At 45.5% G+C, this 14,661-nt stretch overlaps 1 protein-coding gene across 1 annotated transcript; it reads left to right on the top strand.

Moving 5' to 3' along the window:
• Window positions 1-1,210: 1,210 nt before the first annotated feature.
• Window positions 1,211-14,661, top strand: PXMP4 (peroxisomal membrane protein 4). Its single transcript, XM_061127088.1, has 4 exons — window positions 1,211-1,526; window positions 6,225-6,287; window positions 9,373-9,571; window positions 13,609-14,661. Exons 1-4 carry the CDS (start codon window positions 1,414-1,416, stop codon window positions 13,870-13,872), a joined length of 639 nt encoding a protein of 212 aa, XP_060983071.1. The 5' UTR covers window positions 1,211-1,413; the 3' UTR covers window positions 13,873-14,661.

The raw sequence follows: 14,661 nt of genomic DNA, 5'->3' as shown, positions 1-14,661 counted from the left end.
CACATAATAATTGGCCTAGGAGTTCCCCCACGTTTTTAAGATTCGGTGTTTCTCAGAGCATATTTTTTATATTTTATCCAATAGTTGCTATTTTCAGAGGGAAAATTAATTGAATAAATTAATCCACCATTCCCCCCTCCACACATCCAAAACGAAACTCCAGTCATAGTGATAAAATATGCATGCATGCATTTTCAGTCATGTCTCACTCTTTGCATCCCTATGTACTGTAGCCTGCCAGGCTCCTCTGTCCATGGGATTTTTCCAGCAAGAATACTGGAGTGGGTTGCCATTCCCTGATCGAACCTGCATCACCTGTGTCTCCTTTACAGGGGGACTTTTTACTGCTGAGCCACAGGAGAAACCCCAATGGTAAAATAGGGCCAACATAGTTCTTTCTCACTGACCTCTGACATCATCCTCTGACGCTGACCTAGGCAATAATGTCACAGATAAATACCAGATGGCCCATGTACCAGGGGACACCCTCGCAAGTCACAGCTACCACTCCGTGTGTAACCGCTATCCAATGACATCTCCACACAGTGACATCATACATAAATGTCACCCCTCAATGTTCTGAGATACCTAGGAAGACCTCTCTGAGGAGATGGCATTTGAGCTGAAGCCTGAAGGTTGAGAAGGAGTTAGCTACGGGAAGAACTTGGGGCGATGCATAAGAAACAGGGAGATAAAGAAAGGCAAAGGCACTTAGGCAGGAGCGTCAGGCTCAAGGAACAGCAAGGAGGCTAGTTTCGCTGAAGAGAAGTGACTGAGAGAACTAAGGGAGAGTGGAGATGTAAAATTAGAGAGGAAAACAGGGGCCAGATCAAACAGTCTTCTGCGGACCATGAGAAAAAGTTTGGTTTTCAAGAACATATGGAAACCAAAAGGGTAAAGGTGCCAAGTCATTTACGGTCTGAGAAGATCGGTATGGTCCATGTTAACTGTCCTGTGTAGAGTTAAGGCCTGGCTCCTCCCTGTGTCACCAACCCTACTCTCCGAAGGGCGGCTTCTCTTTCAGAAAACTTCCAAGCTCACAGGTGACACACCTCTTCTAAGTCCCAGCGAAACTGCTTTCTGATTGGACAGATCCAGGAATACGTTTCTAACCTTTTTGCGGTAGAATTGGACGGAGCCCATTGTAATTGGCTACGAGCTTTCCCTCTCTTCCAATCAGACCGCTCTTCGAGAGAGTGCTTGCGTCCCATTCCCCTGGTGAGTTGAGTGAGCTCTGTGATCGGCCCTCTTCGTATGAGTGACAGCAGACACATCCTATGGGCTCAAAGACGCGGTGCACTGTCCGGCACCGTCCGGCACCGCTAAGCCCTACTGAGGGTTGTGCAATAGCAACCCCGGCTGTCCGGGCGTGAGTCCTGCTCCGTGCCCACCACCCCGAACGACGCCTGCATTATGGCCGCCCCACCACAGCTGCGGACTCTGCTCTTTGCGATCAACGCACTGTTGCGCAAGCGCCGCTACCACGCAGCCCTGTCGATGCTGAAGGGCTTCCGGAACGGGGTCGTGTGAGTGGGGTCATCGGGCTGGGCAGGGGCTGAAGGATCGGTCTGGTGGGGTTGGAGAAGCGGGTTCTGGGACCGTCGCCGCTGAGCTCTGCGCCCTTGAGCAGCTCTAGTGTCTCTGTAGGTATTGGTGTCCACTGTCGGTGCAGTGGGCTCTGGATTTTGGGTTCCGTGCGCCTTCTGAGCTGGGGCTCTAACTACGCTGTTTCTAAGTACTCAGTGCTTTGCAGCCTGGCCTTATTGCCTTGACTATTTCCCATGCCAGCCCCTGTATCCCTTCATTTGGGTCCAGTTTTACCCCTCCTGCTGCTGTGTGCCCTTGGGCCTATCTGGCTTCCGTGGCTCCGTCTGCACAGTGGGGAGCTGAACTCTGCCTTCTAGCAAGCCTGCGGCCCTGCCTCTCTATGCTCCTTCCATTAAGCTGCCCCTGACTTTTCATCCCGCTTCTCATTCTTTTGTAAGATTTACTGCTAAGTCCTCTTTTGATAAGCCGCAGCCGTTACCAGTGTAACTGAAGCTGCAAATATTTGCCAAGCAAACGGATTACAATTTGGCCATCTGACCTGCAGAAGAGGAGGTCATTTCCTCTGGCAGCGCCAGGACGGGAGCTCAGTTTCCTTTAAACTTTATGCATAAGCGCTATGATTTATTGAGAGCCTACAGTGCCAGGAACTGGGGAAGCATCAAAGAACAAAGGGAACAAAAATCTGCATGTTCTTGGAGTTGGCATTTAGTGGCAGCATGGGATGGTGGTGTGGATGTGATCACCTCAATTTGAGTACTGGTGCCCCTTACCTACATGATCTTGTGCAACTTATTTAGGCTCTCTAAGCCTCAATTTTTATAAAAATGGGGTTGATAATAGTACTTTTATTGTTGCTGAGCCATGAAAGACTCCAGGATTCTTGGCCTCCGAAGGAGAGGAATTCAATCCCGGGCCAGTGACGAGACTGGATCACTCAGAGCTTTTGTGTAATAAAGTTTTATTAAAGTGTGAAAGAATTAGAGAAAGCTTCTGACATAGACATCAGCAGAAAGAGTGCCCCTCTGCTAGTCTTTAGTTGGATGTTATGTAGCTCCTAGCAGTCTGCTAATTAGAGAAAGGAAATGTCTCAAAACTCAGAGACTGGCACCAGACCCATCACCCATAACATTCATTTTGAGATAACATTGGCACAAGGTGAGTTGTCCCGGGCCATAAAATGGTTCACATGGATCTTGAAGAAAGGCAGGTTTCAAAAAAAAAGAAAAAGCAGGTTTCTAAGCAAATTACAGTATCATTAACATAGCTTATGAGAACATTTGCATGAGTAAAACATACTGACTTGTCAAGTCGGTTCCATCTAAGACTCAGAACCTAGGAAGACTGCTGCTGAACCTAGGAAACTGCTGCTGCTGCTGCTAAGTCGCTTCAGTCGTGTCCAACTGTGTGACCCCATAGACGGCAGCCCACCAGGCTCCTCTGTCCCTGGGATTTTCCAGGCAAGAACACTGGAGTGGGTTGCCATTTCCTTCTCCAAGGAAGACAGAGTCTAGGGTAAATACATAGTTCATTAACATAGCTTAAGACAAATATTTCCATAAGAAAAACATTGGTTAGATCAAGGTTTGAGAAAAGTTAAGTAATGGTGGAACCAGGTGTGGTCACGGCAACTCAGAATTTTAAAAGAAACCTCTTTTTAAATTTGTTTAGAGAAGGGGAAAAAATCTAACACTTGTTTGTTTCCTCCTGCCGCTTAGTCTGACACTTGTAGTCTGTTTCCTCCGTTTGGAGACCCCTGGCCTTCCTGCCTTTTACCCTCTCAGGGCTTTCCTGGTGGCTTAGAAGGTAAAGAATCTGCCTGCAATGCAGGAGACCCAGGTGCGATCCCTGGGTTGGGAATATCCCCTGGAGAAGGAAATGGCAACCCACTTCATTGTTGCCTGGATAATACCATGGACAGAGGAGCCTGGAGGGCTACAGTCTATGGGGTCACAGAATTGAACAGACTGAACAACGAACACTTTGACTTTCATCATGCTGTCGAGAGAATTGAGTCAGTAAGTGTGAAATGCTCAGCACAGTGCCTGATATGTATATAACTGTTAGCTGCTGTGATCATTGTTGTAGTTGCATGAATGTCTACCTGGCTCACTCCTTCACCTTCCTCAGGCTTCCGATTGTTACCTCCTCAATGAGGCTATCTCTGAACTTTAACCTCCTTCCCTATTGATTTTTCCTGCATAGACCTTATCACCACCTGACACTTAAGTATTCACTTACGCATCCCGTTTTTCTACTCGGTCTCTCACTAGAAAATGAGCTTCATGGGGACAGAAATTTTTATCTGTTATTCCTAGTACCTGATACATAGTAGGCTCTTAAATATTAACTGAATGAATAAGTGTATAAGGGAGGAATTGCCATTGTAACCCATTTTCTGGATGAGAAGACTGTGGCTCAGAGAGGAAAATTCATAGCTCATTGGTAACGAATCCACCTGCCAATGCAGCAGACACAGGTTCGATTCCTGGTCCGGGAAGATCCCACATGTTGTGGAGTAACTGAGCCTGTGAGCCAAACCACTGAGCCTGTGCTCTAGAGCCAGGAAATGCAACTACTGAGTCCACATGCCCAAAAGCCCGTGCTCTGCAACAGGAGAAGCCACTGCAATGAGAAGCCCACGCAGCAACAAAGACCCAGCACAGCCAAAAATAAATTTAAAAAAATTTTTAAAAAAAGAACAAAAATGTAGGTGTATAAAATGTTTTTAATTAAAAAAGAAATGAATCATAATCCTATAATGTTGACTGCTGTCTAGTCAATAGACAGATTGTCCCAGTTGTCCCCTAAATGTCCTCTATAGCAAGATAGTCTAGATAAGGATCTTCCAGGATATCATACTGCATCTGTCATGGTCCTTTATTTATTTAATTTCTCTCTTATATGGAAGAGGACTGAAGGTCTGTATTCAGAGCTGCTCTGAAGTTTCCTTGGTCATGACGATTTTGTTTTCTTTTTGCCACATCACATGGCACATGTGAGCTTAGTTCTCCAACCAGCGGTTGAACCCTCACCTCCTTCAGTGGAAGCACAGAGTCTTAACCATGTCATGTCCTTACAGTCCTTTTTAATCCAGAGCATTCCATGTTTCAGGACACAGAGAGCTCTTGTGAGTGGCAGTAACTGGCTCCCACCAGTGTCTGAATAGTTTGGGAAGGGGGCCAGGCACATGGAGGCAGTTGGGGGCATTGTTCCACTTGTGTCTGAGGTATAAGGCAGGGTCTCGTTCACCTTGGCCAGCTGGAGGAGGCCAACGGCCTCTTTATTCAGGGTAAGAAGACATGCCTTTGGAGGAGGCGGGGCAGAGAGCTTGCTGGGGGCCAGATGAGGGTCCTGCCCACCCACTGCTAGGCAGCGAGAAAATAAGCCATTCAGCCTGGCCACCACATACAGTAACACTGCTGTCAGTTCATCACACTTTTTATTTGATTTTTTAAAAAATTAGGTACCATATTCACAAAAGGCACAAAAAGTTAGAGCTTTTTAGAAGTTTACACACCTTGCTCTACCCAAGCCTACAGCATATCTAGAGCTGCCTGGTTCATGGACAGGTGTTTCATGTACAGCAACCAGTGTATTCCACTGGTTGCCATGGGTCCATTTTATGTTTACCTAGTAGCCCCCTGTGGATGGACACAGGTTTGCTCCCAGTCTTTTGCTGTTTCAAACAAGCCTCACAAGGACCTGCCTAGCAGTCCAGTGGCTGAGACTGCATACTCCCAATGCAGGCGGCCCGGGTTTGACCCCTGGTCTGGGAACTAGACTCCACAGGCTGCAACAACAACCCAGTGCAGCCAAAATGAATACATACATAAATAAATATTTTGGAAGAAAACAAACAAGCCTCACAGATACTCATATGACAACAATATGGGGCTCATGACCATTGTCTGAGGGAGACTGTCAAAGATTGTTAGACCTTGTAGCCTGGAAAGGTCAGGGCCAGACAGCTGGAGAACTTGGTGGAGCGAGGGCAAGTCCAATAAAGAAGAAAAAGAAAAATAGCGACATTAGTACTGGTTGAATAAGGAACTTTTACCTGTGCTAGGTCCTTAACTGCCAGAAACAACTCTGAGAAAGGCAATACCTTTCACTGAAGGGAGAAGGGAGCCTCAGAGACATTCAGTGATTTACCCAAGTTTATAGAGCAAAACCGGAGAAGACAATGGCACCCCACTCCAGTACTCTTGCCTGGAAAATCCTATGGATGGAGGAGCCTGGTGGGCTGCAGTCCATGGGGTTGCTGAGAGTTGGACACGACTGGGCGACTTCACTTTCACTTTTCACTTTCATGCATTGGAGAAGAAAATGGCAACCCACTCCAGTGTTCTTGCCTGGAGAATCCCAGGGACGGGGGAGCCTGGTGGGTTGCCATCTATGGGGTCGCACAGAGTCGGATTCGACTGAAGTGACTTAGCAGCAGCAGCAGCAGCAGCAGCATAGAGCAAAACAGGGTAAGGCTCTGGTACCAGATACTGTTTACTTTGTATGACCCACTTGGAACCCAGATCAAACTCGAAAGCCAGCGTTAGTTTCCCTCCCCAAATGATATTAGGATTAGGGAGGGGGAGGAGGGGGCACAGGGAGTCAAGGAGAGAGCTCAGAAAGAAACAGTGGTGTGGTGGAGCCTTAATAACCATTTTCTTTTGTTTCTACAGCTATGGAGCCAAAATCCGGGCCCCTCACGCACTGGTCATGACCTTTCTTTTCCGGAGTGGCAGGTACCTGACCCCTCTGCACACCCCTCAAACTGGGCAAGATCGTGCCAGGACTCCTGGTGCAGTAGCCTCCAGGTTGGGTCCAACCTGTCCGCACCACCATCTCCTAGAGTACAAGTCTGATTCTATTATCCCATCTTGAAAATTCGCCAGCTTCTGGCTCCTTGCTGTTCTTCAGAGAAGCCAGCTTCCAGGTGTAGCATTCAAGGCCCCCTGTAGTTTGACCTCAGGGACATTCCCCCTTCTCTCCAATGCCCACTGTGGGGAGCCCTTGGCACCAAGACTCACTGCCATTCATTCATGTACATTTCTCATGCAGTACCCACCATACATACACACCAGGAATCCCCTTTCCTCTTCTACCCCACCTTTATTCCTTCCTAGCAACCCATACCAGTTCTCTGAGGATCACTTTCTCAGGAAAACTCTCCATGATCTACTTTCTTTCCTTGTTCAAACTTCTGGGCCTTTCTCTGATCTTCCATAACTTCCTTCAAGGTGCTTCTCAGAAATCACCTTGTGTTTTAGTTTTTAATGTATTTAGCTTCACCTGGAGTTTGTAAGAATCATACACGGACCGCCTGCTGTTCAAATCCAGGTTGTGAAGATTTCTTTCTTTATGTATTTTTCTTTTTTAAATTTATTTTTGTTTTAGTTTTTGCCCTCCAAATTATTTTTTTTTTAAGTAAACTCATTCATTCCTTCAGTAAATATTTATTGAGCATCTAATATGTGCCAGACACTGTCTTTAGGTGCTGGGGATACAGCAGTGAATAAAACAGAGAATGATCCCTTCCCTCGTATAGCTGACATTCTAACAAGGCATAGCAGAAAATAAACATAGTAAATTTAAAAAGTATGTGGTATGTTAGAATATTGTATGGGCTGTAGGAAAGAAAATGTAGAGCAGGGAAAGTGGATCCAGAGTGCTGGGGAAGGGCAGGCTGCAGAGCTAAATAGGGAAGGGCTCATTGAGAAAGTAACATTCTAAGTAGAGACTTGAAGGAGATGGCCAAGTGGGTAACAAGGGAAAGAGTGTTTCATACCAAGGGAATAGCCCGTGCGGAGGCCCTGAGGGGTGATCATAGCTGGTGAGTTTGAGGAGGCTGGAGCAGAAGGATTGCAGGGGAGAGAGCAAAGAGAGGAATATTATGGGGGTAGCTGGGGACTATCCTGTTTGGCGTTAGGTCAAAGAGAAGAGTTCGGCTTTTCCTCTTCTTTTTGTTTAATTTTCTAAATTTTTAATTGGAAGATAATTGCTTTACCATGTTATGTGGGTTTCTACCACACAACAATGCTAATTAGCCATAAGTATATATATATATATGTGTATGTATGTATACTTAGATTTATTGAGCATCTACTATATGTGTGTGTATGTGTGTGTGTATATATCTCCCCTCCCTCTTGAACCTTCCTCCCACCCACGTGGCTTTTCATCTAAATGGAACAGGAAATTGTTGTAAGAATCTGTATAGGGACATGCCACTATTTGACTTAAATTTAATAGTGAGAAAGTGAAGTGTTTGCTGCTAGGGGTCAAGGGCAGAATTAGGTGTAAAGTAGGAGGCAGTGGCAATAATCCAGCTGAGCAACTGGTGGCCCAGACCTTGATGGTGGCATAGAGGTGAGAAGTGTTCAGATTCTAGAAACATTTTCAAGGCAGTGGGAAGTGGGAAATGCAGCTTGCCTTAGAACTGGCAGTGGTAGGCCCATGTTCCTGTGGGGTGAGAGTTCGCTGACTCCTAGCTGTCCCTCCTCATCTGGCAGACTTCATAGGTCCCAGCTGACACACTTCAAGGCCCTCCTCCGACCTCGAGGGCACTTGCGGTTGCTCTCTGAGCACTTGCTGTTCCTCTCCTTGGTTCTCCTCACTGCCCCCTAGCGATTGTGAAAAGATAAGTCAAACCACGTGCCTTTCTTAAAGGTTCACTGCTCTCAAGACAGAGACAAAGCTTAGAACTTCCCTGGCGGCCCAGTGTTTAAGAATCTGCCTGCCAGGGCAGGGGACATGGGTTCAGTCTCTGCTCTGGGAAGATTCCACATGCCTTGGAGCAACTAAGCCCGTGTGTAGGAACTACTGAGCCCACACACCTAGAGCGCGTGCTCCCCAACAAGTGAAGCCACTGCAACTAGAGAGCCACTCTGGCTCTCTGCAACTAGAGAAAGCCCTCGAGCAGCAAGGACGACCTAGTCCAGCCAAAAATAAATAAATAATTTTTTTTTAAAGACCCATCTTACCATGGCCCCACCTCTCACTCACAACCTTTGCCTCACACATTTTCTGCTCAGGCCTTAATGACCTCTCTTTGTTCCTTTCCTCCCCGCTCTCTGTCCCTCCTCATGACTTCTGCTCGGGTGTTGATCCCAGTACAACTCCTCTCTCCTCTTGACCTCATGGACTCCTCATCCTTCACGTCCTGGCATCATTGCTTGTCAGGGTCAAAGTTTGACCTTTGTTTTGTGATTATTTCTTTCATAATTCCCTCTCCCACTAAATCATAAACCTCGTGAGGGCAGCAAGCAGATCTATTTTTTCTCAGAATCATATCCTCAGATCCAGCACGTAGTAGGTACTCACTCATTCACTCATTCATTTCTTCACATGTTCACTCCAGAAACAAATGTATTAAGCATCTGCTATGTGCCAGGCCTTGCTCTGGGCACTGAGGATGAATGAGTGAGGTATAGACACCACTCTCTGGTAGCTTCCACTGGGATGGGGTGGGAGCAGGGGGAGATAATAAACAGGTATGTAAATGTCAGGTGGTGATACAAGCTCTGAAGGAAAAGAAAAGTTGGATAAGGGAACAGAATACAATGGGCATTCTTATACGTGGGGTAGTCAGGGAAGACCTCTTGAAGAAGATAGTGGGGTAGTCAGGGAAGACCTCTTGGAAGAGATGGCGTGAAGTCAAAGCCCGTATCCAGGGAGGGAGCAGCCCTAAGGGGATGGAGGGCAGAGGCCCGGGGTTGAATGAGCGCTGGCCCATGGGCTCCTTGCCTAGGCTGGTTTTGCATGCCAGGTGGGTGCATGCCCCTGGAGCGACTGGGCCTGCACTCACGGTGGCTCCCTGTGTCTATGCAGCCTCCGGGAGAAGCTGCGCGCCATCCTGCAGGCCACGTACACCCACTCCTGGAACCTGGCCAGGTTTGTGTTCCTCTACAAGGGACTCTGTGCCCTGCAGTCCCACGTCCAGGGCAAGACCTACCAGGCACACTCATTTGTGTCTGCCTTCATCGGGGGCTTGCTGGTGTTTGGAAACAACAATAACGTCAACAGCCAGGTAAAGGTCCTGCCAGAATGGGGGGTGGGGCAGGATTCAGGTATAGAGTTGGGGATGGGAGTCAAAGAAGACAAGCTCTTGGCTCCCTGCCATGTCTGAGGGTCTGTAGTTCACCAATCCCTGTGTGACCTTGAGAAGGTCACTTCTCCCTCAGCTTCCCCCTCTGCTAACCAGGTACCTTGTTGGAGTTCCATGCAGCTCTCTGGGGCAAAGATTTAAAAAAACAAAACACGCCCCCAAACACTACTCTGCAGTGAAGTGAGAAAAAAAAAAGAGCAAGATTTTCATAAAACGAAACTTACTACATTTGAAGAATTTTCTCTTATTCTGCATTTTGCCTTTTTTCTTGGTTAAAATTCCATTTTTTAATGAGATCATGATAAAACAAAATGCTAACTGTTGCTGCTGCTGCTATTTTAGCATCCTTCTTGGGCTATATGAAAAGTTGGCAGTCTGTCTAATTTGCCTCCCTCAAATTTCTTAAATATCCTTTTTTTTAATATTCTTAAATTATAAAAATAATTTTTATTTTTCACATTTTAAGTAATGCAAACTAAGCACCCATTATGTGCCTGGCACACTCCTGGATGCTTAGGATACATCATGATGAAATTAGAAAATAAATTTAAAAGAAAGTCTCTCTCCCCCTCTAACTGTTCAGCCACCGTCCAGAAACACTTTTTTTTTTTTTTTTTTTCAATAATTTTTCTTGGAGTATTGGGCTTCCCAGGTGGCTCAGTGGTAAAGAATCTGCCTGCCAATTCAAGAAGATGCAGGAGATGTGGGTTTGATCCCTGGGTCAGGAAGATCCCCTGGAGGAGGATAGCATGGCAACCCACTCCAGTATTCTTGCCTGGAAATCCCATGGACAGAGGAGCCTGGAGGGCTACAGTCCATAGCATTGAAAAGAGTTGGACATGATTGAGCACACACACACATATACATAATTGGAGTATAGTTGATTTACAATGTTGTATTAGTTTCTGCTAAGCAGCAAAGTGAATCAGTTATACATGTATATAGATGGTCATTTTAACTGTGTCTTGTTTAGCCTTTCGGAACTTGTCTGTACTTGTATCAGTGTTCATAGCAGGAGTTTTCCACCAACAAGATCATAGTACTTTTTTTTCATGTAACAGTGTGTCTTGGAGGCCTCTCTTGTCAGTCCCTCATCCTTTATAACATGAGGAGAGCTCTCTGCTGATGGGATGGACCAGCCTTGATTTCACAGTCTCCAGTGGATGGACATTTAGGGGTTCTTTAGCGTTTGACCTCACACATACACTGTAGTCTACATCTTTGTTCAGACATCTTCCTACACTTGTGTCAGTCTATCTGTAAGTTCCTAGATATGGAATTGTAAAGTCTATGGATATGAGCATTTTGTATTTTGGGAAAGTTTCCCCAGTTTTTTTTGATAGAAATTTCACTTGTCTGTGAAATTTCAAATTCTAGGAATCCTGGATACACCCATTTCCTTCCCCCTTCCCTCCTTTCCCTCACCTGACCGCTGGCAACAGCTGCTCTGACCTCCATTCAAAAATGTTACATGATGGACATACAGATGGCCAACAGGCAGAGGAAAAGGAACATGAAAAGATGGTCAATTTCACTAATTGTTAGAGAAATGCAAATCAAAACTATAGTGAAATATCACCTCACACCAGTCAGAATGGCCATCATCAAAAAGTCTACAAATAATAAATGCTGGAGAGGGTGTGGAGAAAACGGAACACTCATGTCCTGTTGGTGGGAATGTAAATTGGTGCAGTCACTATGGAGAATAGTATCGAGATTCCTTAAAAAAATAAAACTAGAGTCGTCATATGATCCAGTAATCCCAGTCCTGGGCATATCTATGGAAAAGATGAAAACTCTTAATTCAAAAAGATACATATACCCCAGTGTTCATAGCAGCACTATTTACAAGCATGGAAGCTTGTAAATGATGTGGTGTATACACACACACACACACACACACACACACACACACACACACAGAGGAATATTATTCAACCATAAAAAAGAATGAAATAATGCCATTTGCAGCAACGTGGATGAACCTAGAGATGATCATACTTAGTGAAATCAGACAGAAAAAGGCAAATATATCACTTACATGTAGAATCTAAAAAAGATGATACAAATGAACTTATTTAGGAAACAAAAACAGACTCATAGACATAAACTTCGGTAACTTATGGTTACCAAAGTGGGGGGGCATAAATTAGGAGTTTGGAATTAACACATACTGCTATATATAAAATAGATAAACAACAATTAGTACAGGGAAGTATATTCAATATTTTATAATAACCTTTAATGGAAAAGAATCTGAAAAAGAATATACATACATATATGTGTATGTATAGCTTAATCACTTTGCTCTACACCTGAAACACAACATTATAAATCAACTATACTTCAATTTTTAAAAATATTATATAAATGGAGTCGTTATAGTATGTAATCTTTGAGGGTTGGCTTTTTTCACTCGGCATAATTTCCTGGCAATTCTTCCAAGTTATTGTATCAACTGTTCATTCCCTTTTACTGCTGAGTAGTGTTCCATGGTATGTATGTACCTATTGAAGGACATCTGGGTTATTTCTAGCTTTGGGCTATTAGTCATGCAACTGCTCAGAACATTCTTGTACATGTGTTTGGTGAACATAGTTTTCACTTCTGTGATAAATACGTGGAGTGCAGTTCTTGGGTCATATGGTACAAAAGGTTTTTCCAGATGTCTCAGTGATAAAGAATCTGCCTGCAATGCAGGAGATAAGGGTTTGATCCCTGGGTTGGGAAGATCCCCTGGAGGAGGAAATGGCTACCCACGCCAGTATTCTTGCCTGGAAAATCTCATGGACAGAGGAGCCTGGCAGGCTACAGTCCAAAGGGTTGTAAAGGGTCAGACACAACTCAGGGTCTGAGCACATACACACGGTACATATATACTTAGTTTTAGAGGAGACTGACAAAGTGTTTTCCAGAGTGATTGTCCTATTTTACATTCTTATCAGGAATATACATGTGATCCAGTTTCTTCACCTCGAAGCTGGCATGTGGTTTGTTACATTTCAGATTTTTGACATTTTCATAGGTGTATAGTGCTTATTATGGTTTTTAAAAAGTTATTTATTTACTTGACTGTACCAGGTCTTAGCTGTGCCATGCAGGATCTAGTTTGCCAACCAGGGATGGAACCTGGGCCTTCTGCATTGGATGGTTAGAGTCTTAACCACTGGCTGCCAGGGACGTCCCTCTCACTGTGGTTTTAATTTGCATTTCCCTAATGGCTAATGAAGCTAAACCTTTTTACACGTGTCTGTTTTCTTTCTGTGTAACCTCTTCAGTGAAATATCTGTCTTTTGCCTGTTTTCTAACTGGATTGCCTCTTTTTCTCACTGTTGTGTTTTGAGAGTTTCTAAAAATATTTTCGAGACACGAGTCTTTGTCAGATATGTGTTTGTAAATATTTTCTCTCAGTCTGTAGCTTTTCTCTTCAACCTCTTCACATGGACTTTCACAACTGAAGAATTTTGCATTTTGATGAAATCCAGTTTATTAATTTTTTTTTTTTCATTTGTGGTCTGTTTTTTGTCGTCAAGCTACCTTTTAGTTTTGAGCCATGTAAATATATTCATTTTCAAAATTTTTAATAAAAAGAATAATAAATTAAAAGACATAAGTAGTGGGACTTCCCTGGCGGTCCAGAGGTTTAAACTGGGTGCTTTCATTGCAGGGGATGTGGGTTGAATCCCTGGTTGAAGACCTGAGATCCCATTTGCCATGCAATGCTGCTAACAAAAAAAGACATAAACAGTAACAGTCAAATGCCTGCTGCAAACCACTTCCAATCACCTTGCCCACACTTTGCAAAACCCTGATCCAGTACACGGGCAATGCTCCAGGGTGGGGCGGGGTGGGGGAGGGGAATGGGGGAAATGGGGGAGGGATGAGATTGGGTGGTCTGGGGTAGGTAGAAGGTTCCCAGTGGCTGGGCCCACTTGTAACCCCGTCCTTCCCTCCCTCAGATCAGCATGTACCTGCTGTCCCGCGCCCTATTTGCCCTGTGCCGCCTGGGTGTGGAGAAGGGCTTCATCCCCGAACCCAGGACGGACCCGTTTCCGTGGTTCACGGCGCTGGTGTGGGGGCTGGTGCTGTGGCTCTTCGAGTACCACCGGCCCACCCTGCAGCCCTCACTGCAGTCGTCCATGACCTACCTGTACGAGGACAGCAACGTGTGGCATGACCTCTCGGACTTCCTTATCTACAACAAGAGCCAACCCTCCAAGTAACAGCGCCCCCAGGTGCCCAGGAAGGCTCCTGCACCCCAGTCGGGTGACGGAGGTGTCCAGCCGCTGTTCGAGATTGGCTCCATCTGCTAACCATCCCGGGGGATCCTACGCCTTCAAGATCTGGAGTCTCAGACTCTAACTTTTATTAGCCCAGGCTTCCATTTGGCGAAATGGAAGCACTGATTATCAGTTCTCGTTAGGTACTCTTGAATAGTGGAATGAGCCACCGAATCAGGCTGAGGAGCCTTGGGCACGGTGACGGCTGCTGACTCTTGAGAAACCAGGGAAGGTCACACCCCACCCTGGGCCTCAGGGATCATCCAGCCCAGAGGAGGGCACCGAAGTCTCTTTCTGGTGGGTATGTTCTCTGACCATTCTTCTATAGCAGAGGGCTTCTGGCTGGGGGGCAGTGGGTTGCAAAAATGCATTTTTAGACAATACTCCGTTCCTTGCCTTGGGTTTTCTATTGTAGAAGCTCCAGCGTTTCCACTGTCCAACAGAAACACAGTGTGAGACATATGCGACTGAGCTTTTTTTAGCAGCCACAGTTTTTAAAAAGTGGAGGGAATTCCTGGTGGTCCAGTGGTTAGGACTCTGCTGCCAAGGGCAGGGGTTCTATCCCTGGCTGAGGAGCTAAGATCCCACATGCCACGAGGTATGGCCCCCCCACACAAAAAAATGTGGGGAGAGAAAGAGGCAGAGGAGATTAACCTTAATTATATCTTTGAACCCAATATTTCTCAAATGTTATCATTTTAATGTGTGCTAAATATAAAAATTAATAAGATA

Source organism: Dama dama, chromosome 23 (genome assembly GCF_033118175.1).
Source record: "Dama dama isolate Ldn47 chromosome 23, ASM3311817v1, whole genome shotgun sequence".
Taxonomy (NCBI): domain Eukaryota; kingdom Metazoa; phylum Chordata; class Mammalia; order Artiodactyla; family Cervidae; genus Dama; species Dama dama.
This window is presented reverse-complemented; position numbering and strand designations above follow the sequence as displayed.

Coding starts and splice junctions, on each gene's coding strand:
- PXMP4 (XM_061127088.1), top strand. CDS start 1,414: ATGGCCGCCCCACCACAGCTGCGGACTCTGCTCTTTGCGATCAACGCA. Junction 1,527..6,224: donor GGCTTCCGGAACGGGGTCGT/GTGAGTGGGGTC, acceptor TTGTTTCTACAG/CTATGGAGCCAAAATCCGGG. Junction 6,288..9,372: donor TTTCTTTTCCGGAGTGGCAG/GTACCTGACCCC, acceptor GTGTCTATGCAG/CCTCCGGGAGAAGCTGCGCG.